Source organism: Cricetulus griseus, chromosome 2 (genome assembly GCF_003668045.3).
Source record: "Cricetulus griseus strain 17A/GY chromosome 2, alternate assembly CriGri-PICRH-1.0, whole genome shotgun sequence".
Classification (NCBI taxonomy): domain Eukaryota; kingdom Metazoa; phylum Chordata; class Mammalia; order Rodentia; family Cricetidae; genus Cricetulus; species Cricetulus griseus.
This window is the reverse complement of record NC_048595.1, coordinates 85,414,696-85,429,616: the sequence shown is the minus strand read 5'-3', so window position 1 is coordinate 85,429,616 and position 14,921 is coordinate 85,414,696. Positions and strand designations below refer to the sequence as shown.

The following is a 14,921-nucleotide window of genomic DNA, read 5'->3' as shown; positions in this document are numbered from 1 at the left end:
AAGAGAATGTAAGAGCCAGAAGGGTATGGAGGACATCAAGAAACAAGGCCCTCTAAGTCAATACAATCAAAGCCCATATGAACTCATAGGGGCTGGAGCAGCCCACACAGGACCTGCATGGGTCTGCACCAGGTCCTTTACAACTATATTATGGCTCCCAGTGTAGTCTTTGTATGGAATTCCTGAGTGGATCTTGGTTTCTTGTGCCTTCCCTTGGACTCTTTTACTTCTGTTCATTATTTTGTCCAATTCCTGTATGTTAGTTTTTGTTTTATCTTACTATAAATAAATATCTTAAAATAAATAAATAGATAGTAAAACATCTCTTGGAAACATTTGGCTCTAGCTGTTGAGGTAACATGTCTTTCATGAATCTCATGGGACAGGAACCAATCTCTGGGTTGGAGGAAGAGTTGTTGCTTCACCTCAGATTGTTAAGTTAAAGAAGGTCGGAGAGGGAAGACATCACAGTACAAGCCCGAAGCTTCTCGAACAATAGAAACAGCATGGACAAGAACCACACATCACCCAACACTGATTGAAAATGATTTATTAAGGTCTAATTAGTATGCTTTTCAATTCAAATAGTACTTTTCTCCCCCATAAAAATGGCATCAATAAAAGTCCAAGTTCATTTCACTCATTTCCAGTACAAATTTTCTGCATTTTGTGTAAACTCTGAGCAAAATCTTTTTCCTGCTAACTGGCTCTCCACCTACTTTTTCTTTGGGTATCTAACAGGTACACTTCATGTGTCTTCCTTCTGTGCAGACAAAGGCCGCACTCCACCTTCCTCCTTCCCAGAATGCCACTGTCTTCAGGACTTCTTTCTCTCAAACATCCTCTTGACCTTCCCATACCTGCTTCTGGGCTGTATTTCTTCCTCATTTCTCCTTATAGCACACCAATAGAGCCATTAGTCACCCAGACAATGTACCAGGCATCTCAACACAAGCATCTATTGGGCAATTGCTGGAGACCACACAGCAGCCAGTTTCTAACATACCCCACCCAGGCTACTAAGTACAGCAATGGTGGACTCGATTCTAACATTTGATTTCTTTGTGTTTTCCTCAACTCTACATGACTGTCATGGCTGCCAAGAATGGGACCACCATTCTCTCAAAAAACGAAAGTGAAATTGCTAGTTACATTAGGGCATCTTGGTTATTGAGAAACATCTTGTTAAGAAGTCATTCTCAGTTAGAGTAACCACTGTGTTTCTTTTGTAAAAGGGTAATTTTGAGGACTTCTAGCACTGCCACTCTGCAGTTTGAAAGTAGGCTATCCCTTTTTATAAAGTGAAAATACATGAGGACATTTCACATTTTAAAAAGTAGGTCCTTCATGGGAATAGGTCCTAAGTAAATAATCAATGATACTGGCAAAGTTTTATGTACACAATATTCTTCCAATATTATAATAATGAAAATTTTAAAAACTAGTCAACAATACAGGAATGGTTAAATAAACTGAGCTGCATCCATTAAATGGAATATTATGTAGCCACTAACACTGTTTTTGTAAAAAATAAAAATTATATCATAGGAAAACCTGGCAATTCTGAAAGAAAAAGTTACAAAACATTTTACAATATCATCCCAATTATGTAAAAAAGTGTATAATATATATCTATAGGCATACATGCATGAGCTGGTAAAGATGGTTACTTCTGGGTTGTAATAGCAGTAATCTTTCTTTTTTTTATTCTTTTTCACACAGTTCTGCAATTTTCAAGTTTTCTGTAGAAAATACATATTATTTTATAACTTGGAAAACCACAGGCTTTAAAAAAAATATCTGCTGATGTCCTGGCACTAAGAATGAACATGGGTATCTTAACGATGCAGGGACAAGACTACCGCATGCGTCTTCTCTCGTGTTTTCAGAGCACATACTCTTTGGGTGATAAACTCACATTCCCAGCCTTTCATGTGTGTTTCAATATCCTTCATTAAAAGGTAAAGTGGTAAGGATATTGTTTCTTCCATGGTCTAAATGAATACTGATTTTTTTTACTAGATTCTTCTATCCCCTAGAAGATTTAAGATAGTATCCTTTTATCTTTAAAGAAAAGCATACTGTATACACACACACCACATGCCTGCTTTCTAAACAAACACAAAATCACTCTACTTTACAGTTTTCCTCCAGAGTGGAAGAAATTCTCCTATGTCAAGTTGACAGTCTTTTCAGTCGCAAACTTGCTAATAGGAATAAGCATACTTATTAAATGAGATGCATCCTCCACAGTTTTTCATTTTGCTTCATTTTGTATTTTAAAGGAGAAGCCTATATGAAGTCGTGCACTCAGTTTGGCAGATATTTTTTTCTTTTTTTCTTTTTTCTTTTTTTTGTTTTTTGCTTAGGCCAAACCACATAAAATCTTTTAAGTCTAGTTAGTGAAGGCTACATGGTCACCCCGGAGTCTGTTTCTGAATTCCACTGCAAGACATATACTTTCTATTTTCCAAAGGAGGAGATGGGGGCTGCCACATAGGTTCATCCTCAGGCTATGTCAAGTCTCTTGGGTCTAGGGACAAATACTGCTGTTGGTTAGTGTTTTAAGTACGGGAGCATCTTCCTCTCCTCTGGCTCCCCACCTTACCCTGGCAATGGGGTGTGGGGGTTCACAGCTGCACAGAGGCTGGCTGGCTTCCTTCTAAACCACAGAGTGGTCATTGCTGTGAACTCCAGCCAGAATGGTGTGGTTGAGGGAGGAGGCTGAGCGGTCAGAGCCTTCTGTGGGACCATTGGGGTTTTCATTGCGCTGGCAGCACAGGATCTGCCTGAAAGTGGCGCTCATCTCTTTGTCTCGGTAGGAGTAGATGATGGGATTCATGGCAGAATTGAACTCAGCAAGGAGGAGGAAGAACTTCTCATAGGCCAGGACGTTGCACTGCGGGCAACACACATCCAGCAGTAACAAGACCAGTCCAGGAGTCCAGCAGACAATGAAGGCACCTACGGTGACAGGGGAGGGATCAGATATTAGAAGGAGAATAAGGAATGTCATTATGAAATGTGTAACCAAAAAGTAACATGATCTCTGGTCTGTGTGCAAATCCTGAGACCAGAGAAACCAATCATGGAGACAAACAAAATGTTTGCTTCTGAAATAGAAGAAATAATCACCTTAATAATACGCTGTTGATTCAAGCCCTACTAATAAATTTGAACAGACCACAGAGTTTGATAAATAGCTGTTCCATGAGAAAAAAAAATGCATGAGGAATACATACTACTGCATAAATTCTTAAAAACTAAAATCTCATAAAGGTGTGGTTAGGGGGACACAAGATAGACATTAATGACGCATGTTTAGTGAAGATGCAGTTTCTGTTTTCTGTTTACCAGTGAACAAATCATTGCTTTGCCTTTTGGGGAACTAGGTGGCTTAAGCAAATTGAATTTTTGTCTCATTTTTCTCATCTGAAAAACAAACACGTTCTATTTACCTCCTGGGGTTGGTAGAAATTGTAAATGAATGCTAAGAAAAGAATCACCCAGTGTACATTAACAAACCCAACAACAATGTTGTTATTCCAGGCTCTGTGGCATGCCAATAGCAGCTTCCAGTGATGAATGTCTCAGCTTCTAATGCAGCAAGCAAGGTTCTTGCATACACGTTACAAATGCTAACACACCTCACCTGCACATACAGCAGGCAAACTAAAACCTCACAGTACAAACAGACACTGAGACCCAGCAAGTTTAAATACCTTGCTTAAAAGACCACTGCACTGGGAAGGGGTGAACAAGAGGCAAATCCCAGATTTTATACTCTTGGAGCCTGGCTCTGGATCCACATTCCTGAAAGCACTGCATTATCCTTCCACTGTTTGCAACTTATAAAGCTAAATATTTGTAGCCTAATTTTATGTTTCAGCTGTTCTCTAACGTAGATCCATTCTCTGCTTTCTCCCCCACAACTACTCTGCATTATTAAGATTTTCCTATAATCACAAGTGGTTTGGAAATTCAGATGGGAAAAGATATCCCATCTTATTTAGTTTCTAAGATCACTTTCCATTTGGATCTGAGGGAATGTGTCACTAAATGATTAATTATCCTGGATGACTATGTTATCTTAGCATGTGCTGGGGGTCTTCTACTGAAGGGGTGGTAGCCAGCCAGCGGGGCAGTGTGTGCCATTACAGCTCAGCTAAGAGGCCCTGTGTTGGGTAAACAGTCATCTAGTGAACAGAGGGTGAGCTGGAGGAACCCTCACGTTCATTTGAATCTTTATAGTCACAGATACACATGGCGGTGCTGGCCTCTGTGGATGTGAACTTAGGCTGGAGTACTCAGCTTGGATGAGTCTCAAGGAAGGAGTTTCATAAAAAGTAAACAAATGTGATTTAGTTTCCAAACAGCCCCAGCCTTGCGTGTGAGCTTTCTTTTCTTCCTTCCTTCCTTCCTTCCTTCCTTCCTTCCTTCCTTCCTTCCTTCCTTCTTTTTTCTTTCCTACCTTTTGCTCTCTCTTTCTTTTGCTCTCTCTCTTTTTTTTGGAACCTTTTCAGCAGGGAAATACAAATAAAGCAAGAAGAAAAGTCCCCCATAAAGCTCTTTGTTCTGTAACACTAATGTGTATTGGTTTTAAACCGCTGTTCACTTTGAAGACCATCCAAGGTGCTTCGTTTTTCTTATAAATACAATACTCTCGACTCTCCTCAGAGAGGGAAAATAATATTCCAAATATCAGCAGATAATAGCTAGACCACTATCTGAACCTCAATAAAAGTGTTAACAGAACCTTCATTCCAAGTCCTTGAATTTCTTCCTTTATTGAAAATCACTCAGAAAGCTAAACATGAAGGGAAATCAAAGGAATGCCTCTTGGGTTTCAGAAATAATGCCTTATTCATTGAGAAGCCAGGAAAGAAATTATTCTCAGGGTGGAAAATGCTTGGATGGAAAATGCATGGTCCCATTATTCATCTACTTGGAGCACACACACACACCCATGAATGGGAAAGTGATCCTAAAAGTTCCTTTTCCCTTTTCCTTTATCAAAGCTCTAATTGAGCTCACGTTTGGAGCTTGACTGGCTACAAGCACAGGCAGATATATTTTAAATAAAATAATCTCTTTTCCCTGTTGGCAACAGAAAGGAAAAGCCCTTATTCTCATGCAGTTGTTCGGTCTGCTTGACTTTGACCAGAAAAGAATCCAAATACAGTCATAGGTTGTTTATGATTTCCACCAATGCTAAAAGTCAGGGAAGGGTGGCTTTTTAGGAAAGGGATGGCTCTAGAAATGAGACTTTGCACTTCTCTTTTAGACAGAAAGAAAGAAAGAAAGAAAGAAAGAAAGAAAGAAAGAAAGAAAGAAAGAAAGAAAGAGAGAAAGAAAAAGCCAGCCAGGTGGGCGGCACACTTGGGAGGCAGAAGCAGGTGGATTTCTGTGAGTTCAAGGCCAGCCTGGTCTCCAGGACAGCCAAGGCTGCACAGAGAGACCCTGTCTTGAAAAAATCCAAAAAACCAACCAACCAACCAAACAAACAAACAAAAAAGTGCCTTTTTAGATTTGGCCACAGGAAGTGGGAAATGCCACAGCCTGACAGGAGCTAGCCTAGGTGAACACTTGGTTAAGAAACTCAGAGTCCTCTCCCTTCTCCTTCACTGGAAGGGACTGTTACAGAACTGTGATTGGGCCCAGCCACACTGGCTCAGAATCTTCAAGACTCAATCAAATGTCTTGATGCAAGGTTGACAACCTCGGAAATCCACACTGAAAACCAATCCATGGACTTCTCCCCTCCTTCTCTTTCTCAGGGGTATCTTGAACCAAACCGGCCCAAAGACAACAGTGTACCATAGGAGGGGAATGGGGGCCTGGAAAAGTCCAAGATGATTGGGCTCCTAAAACATAGTGAATGCATAGTCTGAAATCAAATTTGTTCAAGTTACAAATTTCCCTCTGAGCTTCTAAGGACAAAAGTCTCATCCATTTTCTTTATAAATAAGTAGTCACCTCTAACTTGTACAACTCCATGTGTGTATGATGGACCACATTCAGCCTGTAGAGAGTTGGATGTGCACACACATCCACATGTGTAGAGACTTGGATGAGTTGAATAAAGCAGAGAAGCAGCCGCTCTCTTCCTACGCCACCGGGCATAAGGAGCAATTTGCAGATGCTCTTCACACTGTGTGCTCCCAGTGCCACCATGAGTGTCACAGCTGAGAAAGCTAGTGCATGAAGCTCTGGGGCAGATCCTTGGCACAGAAGAACATGCAAGCATGAGATGAGCCATGGATACTTGGTATCTACAGAGCTACCCAGATTGCCAGACAGCCCCAGGACTCACCGCTAGGCATGAGAAGGAAACCAAGAAGGAAGACAGAGGGAGCATGAGGATGCAACACAGCCTCAGGTGGCCCTGCAGGTTTCCACTCTACACTTCACAAGACGGAAAATAAAAATAATATAGAATGCCAGTGGGAAGGCCACTTTCGATATTCTGTTTATTTGGCATATTTCTGGTGGCAGAGTCTCTACAGACCGAGGCACGAAACCAAGGAATGATATTCAACAATATGAAAGAGAGGAAGTACAAGTAGTTTGTGGTTACATATTGTAAAGCCAGAAGTGGCAGAAGAGAAGATGTCTAAGGCCAGGAAAACCTTGTGTATCTGGCTAAGACATTCATTTTCCAGCCTAGCACTGGTTCTCAGCCTAAGTCACATGTAATAATAATGCAGATGATGGATCTTAAGGAATAATGACCTTCATTTTAATCTCACTGACCTAAAATGTCAGATTTTTATTGAAGATACAGATTAGGGTTAGTGGAAGAAAAAAATGACCAAGGTAAGTAGAATATGTGTGTGCAAGCACATATATATATATATATGTGCATATATACACATCTTATAGATAGATAGACAGACAGACAGACAGATAATCAGCTATTTCTAGTTTCTAAAACAGGAATAAGCAGAGCCCTAATCAGGGCAGGAACACAGAGAAGGAAGTGTAGAAGACAGGGGAAGGATTTATGAGGCTGTCCTGATGGTGAGAAAGATGGAGAGCCTGGGATGACTTCTGAGTTTCCAACTTGAATGAAGCATGGGTCGTGCCTTTTGCTGAGAGAGGAAACAAGAGAAAGTGCTAGATTGGCATTTTGTTGGTGGAGGCAGGAAGCAACAGTTGACAGCCTCGGTAGCCATGTGTGTTTTGTCTGAGGTGCCTGAAGCATATCAGATGGGGATGCCTTTAAGCCACCCCTGTGAGGTTCCTGGAGAGCTGAGTCTGGGGTGCCTTGTCTCTCCCTGTACAGAAAGGTCCCCCTAACTTGTCTCAGTCACAAGGAAAATGGGGCCAAAGGCTACTGAAAACATGTCTGAGGGTTGCCTTTCCTTGGACAAGCTGCAATTCTTTCTTACACATCTATCAAAGCAATCTTGGAGGGTCAGAAGCCCACATAAATGGAAGGAGAGGTACTGGAATGTTGGTGCAAGAAGCAGGGAGGAAGGGGGCAGCTTTGGAACAACAGGTCACAACTGCAGACCACAGTCATATAACCATACTTCTCTCCAACTACACAACCAACCAGTTGCATGAATCTCACCAACTATACAACCTCCTGGCAGCAGGATGCTCACTGACTACACAACCCACCAGCTACACAATGCTCACCATATTTTTTGTTTGTTTGTTTGAATGGCGCTTTCCTAAGCAGTTGATCTTTGCATCTTTTTTTTTCATAGGGAGCACAAAAACCAAAGCTAAAGAAAAATAGGCAGCAGGGGCCAGAGAAGACTCCTAGGAAGAGAGCCCAAGATTTCAGGTGAGCAAAGCAAAAAGCATCTCTAGTCTGGGCTGACAAAATTGTGTTTTCTCAAAGAATTCAACAATCCCACAGATTTGAAACAAGTCAAGGCAAATCAATTCTACACCAGCCATGCACCCAAGTCAACCTTTCCATGGCCTGGTTCTTTTTATTTCTCTAATGAGGATTTCAGAACACCCCACCCCCACCCCACCAGTGCCATTGTATTTGTGTATTCCCTCAGGGCAGGCCAGAATCCAATCAAATTTCAGTTCATTTCTTAAGGACCATTGTGATTCTGCTGAAAGAGCTCTTATCTAACATATCTTAAAGGAATCTCAGTTAGGTAGCTGTTGTGGGATATTTTGCTGGCACACTGACACTCCCAACCCTGCCAATAAAGTTTAGTTTGAATCAGAGGATGAAGCTAGCTACTATCTGACCAAATTTAGCCATAGAGGTTTTGTGAAGACCCAGGCCATACAGAGAGACACAGGAAGTAGTGCAGGGGAGGGAAGTTTAGAAAGATTCTTGGCTCTTTGGATTGAGGAAGGAGAGGCAGAGGAGGTCACTGGTCACTTCTCTGATGGTTCAGGTCCTTACCCTGATTTGACTCCTGAGTTTTTACTGATAAAGAATAAATATTTAAACACTTCAGGTAGTGAAACATAGATGTAATAAAGCTTACTCCTCTGTCCAGTAGCTAAGGGGTCACTATGATTTAATTATAATAAAGGGTGTTTGTAGACAGTAATGGGGACTGAACCAGAGCCTCACGCATGATAAACAAATGCTTTACACTGGGATATATCCCCAATGTCTTTTAACATTGGTAAGAGAGACTTTTTACCAAGTTGCCCAGGTGGACACTGAGTGAGAATAATCAGCCCAGGAGGGCCTTGAACTTGCAATCTTCCTACCTCAGCCTCCCAAGCAGTTTGGATTCCAGGTTTGTGCCACCAGTTCTAGCCTTCGTGATGGCATTTGAGGTGAAAGCTTTTTCTAGAAGAACTAACTTAACCTAGATTATCATAAATTGATTTCCCTGTCCACGGAAAAGAATGGATTCATGTTTTATGTCTTTTAAAAAATATTTCTAATCATGTGTATGCTTGTCTGTGTGAGTGGATGCCATGTTACAGGCAGTTATGAGCTGCCTGACATGGGTGCTGGGAATCAAAACCAGGTCCTCTGTAGAACAATATGCATTCTTACACATTGAGCCATCTCTCCAGCCCTGTGTCATAAATGTCTATCTTAATACCAATTTTACCCCACCTAGTTAATGTTAAACATTTCTACTTCTGTTTTGTAACCCCTGTGCATGTCTCTGTCTCTGTCTGTCTGTCTGTCGGTCTGTCTGTCTGTCTGTCTGTCTGTCTCTCTCTCTCTCTCTCTCTCTCTCTCTCTCTCTCTCTCTCTCTGTGTGTGTGTGTGTGTGTGTGTGTGTGTGTGTCTGGAAGTCAAAGGAGTGTTTGTGAGCATGTGTGTGCATGTGTGTACATATCTGTGTATGTGTCTCTCTCTGTGTGTGTATGTGTGTCCCTGTGTGTGTTCTTACGTGTGGATGTGGTTGCAGTTATGCCACAGTACATATGTGCAAGACAGAGGGCAATCTCAGGTGTTGGTCCCGACCTTTCACCTTGTTTGAGGCAGGGTCTCCCTTGTTTGCTGTTGCATTCACACAGCTAGCTGGCAAACAAGCTTGCTGTTCCCTGGGACCATATGTCCCCATCTTTGTGTCATGATGAACAACATACACTTAGAGTTTACAATTTCATTCATTGTGTTGTGTGCTCCAGTGTTTCCATCACTCACTCCTAAGAGCAGCACTTAACGTATAGAGAGGAGCATTACCAGCCCACCTATCTCTACAGCAGGCAGAACAGTTACTACATTCTCTTTGACATTCCTGTGTCAGAGTCTCAGTCCCACCATTCTATCCTGACCTAGCATTCTGTTCAAGAGAGTTCAACACGCTTCCCTCTGACACTATGTACTCTTCGCAGCATTAGCAGTACTTTACACACATGTTCTCTGGACACTACTATGGGCTTAAACCTCAATCACGGAATTGTATACTGGAAAGTACACATTAAGATGATTTATGGAAGAAAACTCTATGCTAAACAGCCAGTAGAAACCACTTCCCACTGCCAATACCCCAGCTAAGTGAGTAATGCCTCATGTAACAGACTCCTAACCAAACCAATGCCTCTTCCTCCATAATCCTTCCCTATGGTTCAGCTGGTACACAATGGCCAGAATGACCTCTTAAAAACAGAACAACTCACAATATGTCACTTTCCTACTTAAAATCCTCAGAGCCTTCTTACTTGAAATCACTATTCTGGTCCATAATGCCTTACACAAGATTGTCTCCTGCCATTCTCTTGGCTTCCACTCATTTCAACCCATCTCTCATTTCCTAGGCTCTACCCACACAACTTGTTTTTACAGGTCCTTCACCTGGGAGTAAGTACTCTTCTGTAACTCTTCATGTCCATTTAGTATTAAATGCCATTTCCTCTAAAAGGTTGCCCTTGGCTATCCCAGCAGCCCATCATCTTTTAGAGAAGAGCATTAATAACACACTGAACTCTAAAACAGGATAGTCATCATATTCCCACTGCCATGACCACATATCCCACTTTGCTAACCTCCACATGTCCTAAATATCTATTGGCTTATGTTTCAGCAGCTGTATGGTGGCTTATAATCATCTGTAATTCCAGTTCCAGGCAAACTGATGACCTCTTCTGTCTTCTACCAGGCATGCACATTATAAAGACATATATGCAGGCAAACTGTCATACACATAAAATAAAAAGTATGTAAGTCTTTTACAGTGTTTTATCTAGAAGTCTTTGAAGGGATGCTACAGGACATCCTAAGGGGCACAAGGTGGACCTCTCATGCAAATATCTTATTACAAATGCATCCATTACTCCACAATACTCTAACCTGCCTTGACTAATGCTGATAGGAGTGTCTATAATGTCTAAGTACAATAGGTCAGAAGCCCAGGAAGACACAGCCCAGCCATGTGCCTGCTGCCTGAATGGTATAATAGATGATGTTGTCCCTAACAAGCACTCTGTAGTTTGAACGTTACTGTTAGTAGATGTCTAAGTATGGGATGCTAGAGTCTAGATCTGGGCTGTCTCCCAAAGGCCCATGTGGTAAAGGCTTCATTACCAGTCCATGGCATTATGGAATTTTTATCACTTCCTTCCCCCATTTGCAAGAGTCTATGTGACCACATTCTTGAGAGAGAGAGAGAAAGGGAGAAAGAGAGAGAGAGAGAGAGAGAGAGAGAGAGAGAGAGAGAGAGAGAGAGAAGCAGCATGACCATGTAGTCAGCTCCAGGGTACACAGGGCATGTACCCTTTCAAGCATGCACACACTACTGCCACCAGCAGCTAAGACACTCAAGAGAAGAACATGACATTTGAGGTATCTCTTTTGTGAGCATACAAAAAAGAAAATTATTTAATTTACCTTCAACAGAAAAAGTCTAAACCATGTTAAGAAGGGTCACCACCTGTCCCCTCTTCCCTGTATGTGCTTTCTCACATATATCCACCTCTGTCTCAAAGTAAAGATGTAGTAGAGGTTGAGGCTAACTTATTTATCAGAGTGCTATCACCCACCAATAAGCAAACATCAATGCCACCTTACAGCCTTACAAAAGGTTTTCTTAAACAAACAAACAAAAACCTTTAGATCTCCAGGGAAAATGATTGTTGTCAGTTCTAGACTGACATCAGCTAACTTCAAAAGTGACACTAAAGTTACAGCGTGACACAGTTCAGCTGTTACCAAGGTGACCTGAATAATATTTATCCCATTAAAGGGATAAATGAACTCCCCTAAATCTTTCCCTTGTAAAAGTTCAACATGAACAGGAAGTTTATAAATTGGTTTTGCAACATACTTAATTTTCAGCTATAAATTAAGATTCTTCCAAAATGATGTGCATCTAAACAAGTACTGAAATCTGGCTACAGACGCTCATAGATTACAGCAAGGACAAAACCCAATGGATTTTAATCTTTGTACTTCATGAACTACTTGCATGGACTAACACGATATGTACTACTTGAAGGGAAATTTCAAAGGCACAGAAACATAATGGAAATTTCACTTACTCATCTTTTTACTGCCAAAGGGGAAAAATCAGAGTTTGGTCCAAAAACAAATATTTTGTGTGTTTTTTGCAACCTAAAAATGTTTATTACTTGTATTCTTTTTCTAGCATCCAAAAGACATGAAAAGAAGAATGGCTGAAATTGTCAATGTGATTGTTGTTTTGGAGATCTGTTGAGTCTCCTCTGGCTGCCAGATGTCCTGGACTGACCTTTCCAGCACAGATTCCTGGCAGAGTAGGAGGGAGGTACTGTCTGTTTCGCTATAATATGATAGCTGTGTGCTGAAGATATCTCCTGTTATCAAAAACATTTAAATCTTTTTAAAAAACAGGTATAAAAAGAAAGACTTATGAAAAACAATTATTCAATTGAGAAATGGGTGCTAGGGATGTTTGTGGTTAAGACTTCCATACCTAAGATTATAAGGAATAATTACAGGTATTAAGCGAAAATCCAATGGGTCAATTCTGACAAAAGAAACTTTAAATGTAGTACAGCAACTTCTTATAGAACAGAAAACTTAGGCAACATCAATCAATCTTTTCTAAATGCTTGCAAGAAAAAACTGTAAGAGCTAGAGAGGTGGCTCTGGGATTAAGAGCATTGGCTGCTCTTCCAGAGGACTAGGGTTCAATTTCTAGCACCCACATGGTGCCTCCCAACTGTCTGTAACTCTAGTTCCACGGCCTCCAATAGCTTCTTCTGGCCTCTGATGGGGAATGTACTTCTGTGTATGTTTATCTTATTGATTGTTGAATAAAATACTGTTTGGCCAATGGCAGCAAGTTAGGCGGGACTAGGAGTCAAAGAGGATTCTGGGAAATGTAGTAGAGAAGTGGTGATCCAGGCAGGAAGTGACATAGCAAGGAGACTCATATTTAAGTGAAGGAGAAACAGGAAGGGTCCCTTTTCCCCTCCACTCATCCTCCAGTAGCGTAATGTGATCCACTGGCAAGGAGGGACGCCAATAAGGTGTCCGATAATTTAAGTCTTATAAAATATATAGGTTTATGATAGTTAAGACTGAGCTAACAGATGAGAATCCTAGTCATTGTCCAAGCAGCATTAAACCTAATACAAGTTTCTGTGTATTCATTTGGGCCTAACTTGGGCAGGTAACTCAGGTGGGCGGCTGGTGTAAAGCTCACATGTGGCGGTGGGGCTCAGGCAGCTTTTGGCAGAAAGATTTATCGTAAAAGGCCTCCTCCAGTACTAGGCATGGATGTGGAATACAGATACACATGCAGGCAGAACATTCATACATATAAAATAAATAAAATGTACAACATAAGTTGCAGCAATATCATTTCTGTGAATTTTTCCTATAAATGTATCTACCCATTGTACAAATTATGTACAATGAAGGAATTCTTTGCAATACTACTTGTTCAAAATATAAGAATAACACACTGCCATAGAGAGTAAGATATTCTGTCCTTATTGCTACCAAATGACCTCCAAAGCAATTGTATTAGTTAAAAAGAACACAATGTAAAATATGTATAATTTGCCATCAGCTATGTCTTGACATGAGCAATAACCAAGAATTGCACAACATGGACCTCAATTGAGACTAATAGTCAATTCATTTTAGAGATGTTTAGAATGTCATAAAGATGATACATTAGACGTGCTAATCAACTTGAAAAGCAAAACTTGTATGAATTTGACAATCCTTTGAAACACAGCCCAGATTTTTTATTTGAGCTTGGGTTTTTGACTTCCAAGAAAAAGCCATCACAAGCCACTTCCAACTTGGTTCCTCCAATCAGCACTTAAGATTCTTTCTTTTCTTCTTCCTCTTTATTTTAAAATTTTTTTTTACCACATTTAAATTTTTATTTTGTGTGTGGCCACAAATGTGCCCCAGTGTGCATGTAGAGATTAGAAGACAACTTACTGGTTCTCTTCTTCCACTACATCGGGTTGGGGATTGAACTCAGGTCATCAGTCTTGGCAGCAGAAGCCTTTACCCTCTGAACTATCCCACCCACTTATTTTTGTTTTTGAGACATGGTTTTACTCCCTAACTCTAGCTGTGAACTTGTGATCCCCTCTGCCTCCCAAAGGATAAGATTGGGGGTGTGCACCTCCCTGCCTGATTTAAAATTCTTCCAAAGAAATCTGACTGTCAGGCCTTCAAGATAGCTTATGGTTCCTCCAGTTTTTCTCCAGCTATTTTCAAACTTTTCTCTTTCCAATTTGCTTTCACTGAATATTAGGAAAATATTCACCTAATTTACATACATATGTTTTCTTTGTTTGCATTTATTATTTACCAGATAATATAAATTACATAATTATGATCGCCTGGTATAAAGTTTTAGGAACAAAAACAATTGGTTGTTGGTAACTATCAGGAGTTAAATTACTAGCATTACAGTGATACTGCATTAATTTTTCTTTTTCTGTTTTTTTAACTCATGCAAACATGAATTTTTGTTATATGTCAAGTGCTTTTCAAGGTAGTAGGGATATATCAATGAATCAAAGAGGAAAAAAAAATCTCTGCCCTCACTGACGTTAGGTTCTAGAAGGGATGAGAAAAGCAATTAAGAAAGTAAGTATGATGTCTTTAGAAGGGGGTGGTTTTTGGATACTGAGCAAGCGGGAACATGAGAAGTCCCTTGAGTAGTGATTACAAGTGATGCTACTACCTTCAAACACAGGAAGGTGACATTTTGGTGGTCCAGTGATATGATTTTCTGATTAGATTTGATAGAGAAAGAGGAGTGAATACTGAGAACAAACTTCTCAAAGTGGATTTAGTGGCAAGAAGGTCACCAGTGGTGGTTAAGTGGCATTATGAGAACAGAAGTCTCTTTGGTACAGGTTCAAGAGAGGAAAGAAATGAGAGTAAAGACAAATTGGGTGCATTTTTACTGTAGCAGAAAGAAAAATGCTTGAGGCATGAATTGTTACATTTTACAAAGTTATGGTTTATATCAAGTTGGTGGACAGGCGATTAAGAGCGAGTGTGTGGGCTGGGAATG

The 14,921-nt window shown here is 40.6% G+C and overlaps 1 protein-coding gene across 12 annotated transcripts in view; it reads right to left on the bottom strand.

Moving 5' to 3' along the window:
- Positions 1-534: 534 nt before the first annotated feature.
- Positions 535-14,921, bottom strand: part of Lpar1 (lysophosphatidic acid receptor 1) — a 130,882-nt gene continuing 116,495 nt past the window's right edge. For all 12 annotated transcript variants that reach the window (XM_027403025.2, XM_027403026.2, XM_027403023.2 and 9 more), the window contains one exon: positions 535-2,964. In XM_027403025.2, coding sequence (XP_027258826.1) covers positions 2,663-2,964 — 302 coding nt within the window. In that variant the 3' untranslated portion in view covers positions 535-2,662. The remainder of the gene's footprint in view (positions 2,965-14,921) is intronic.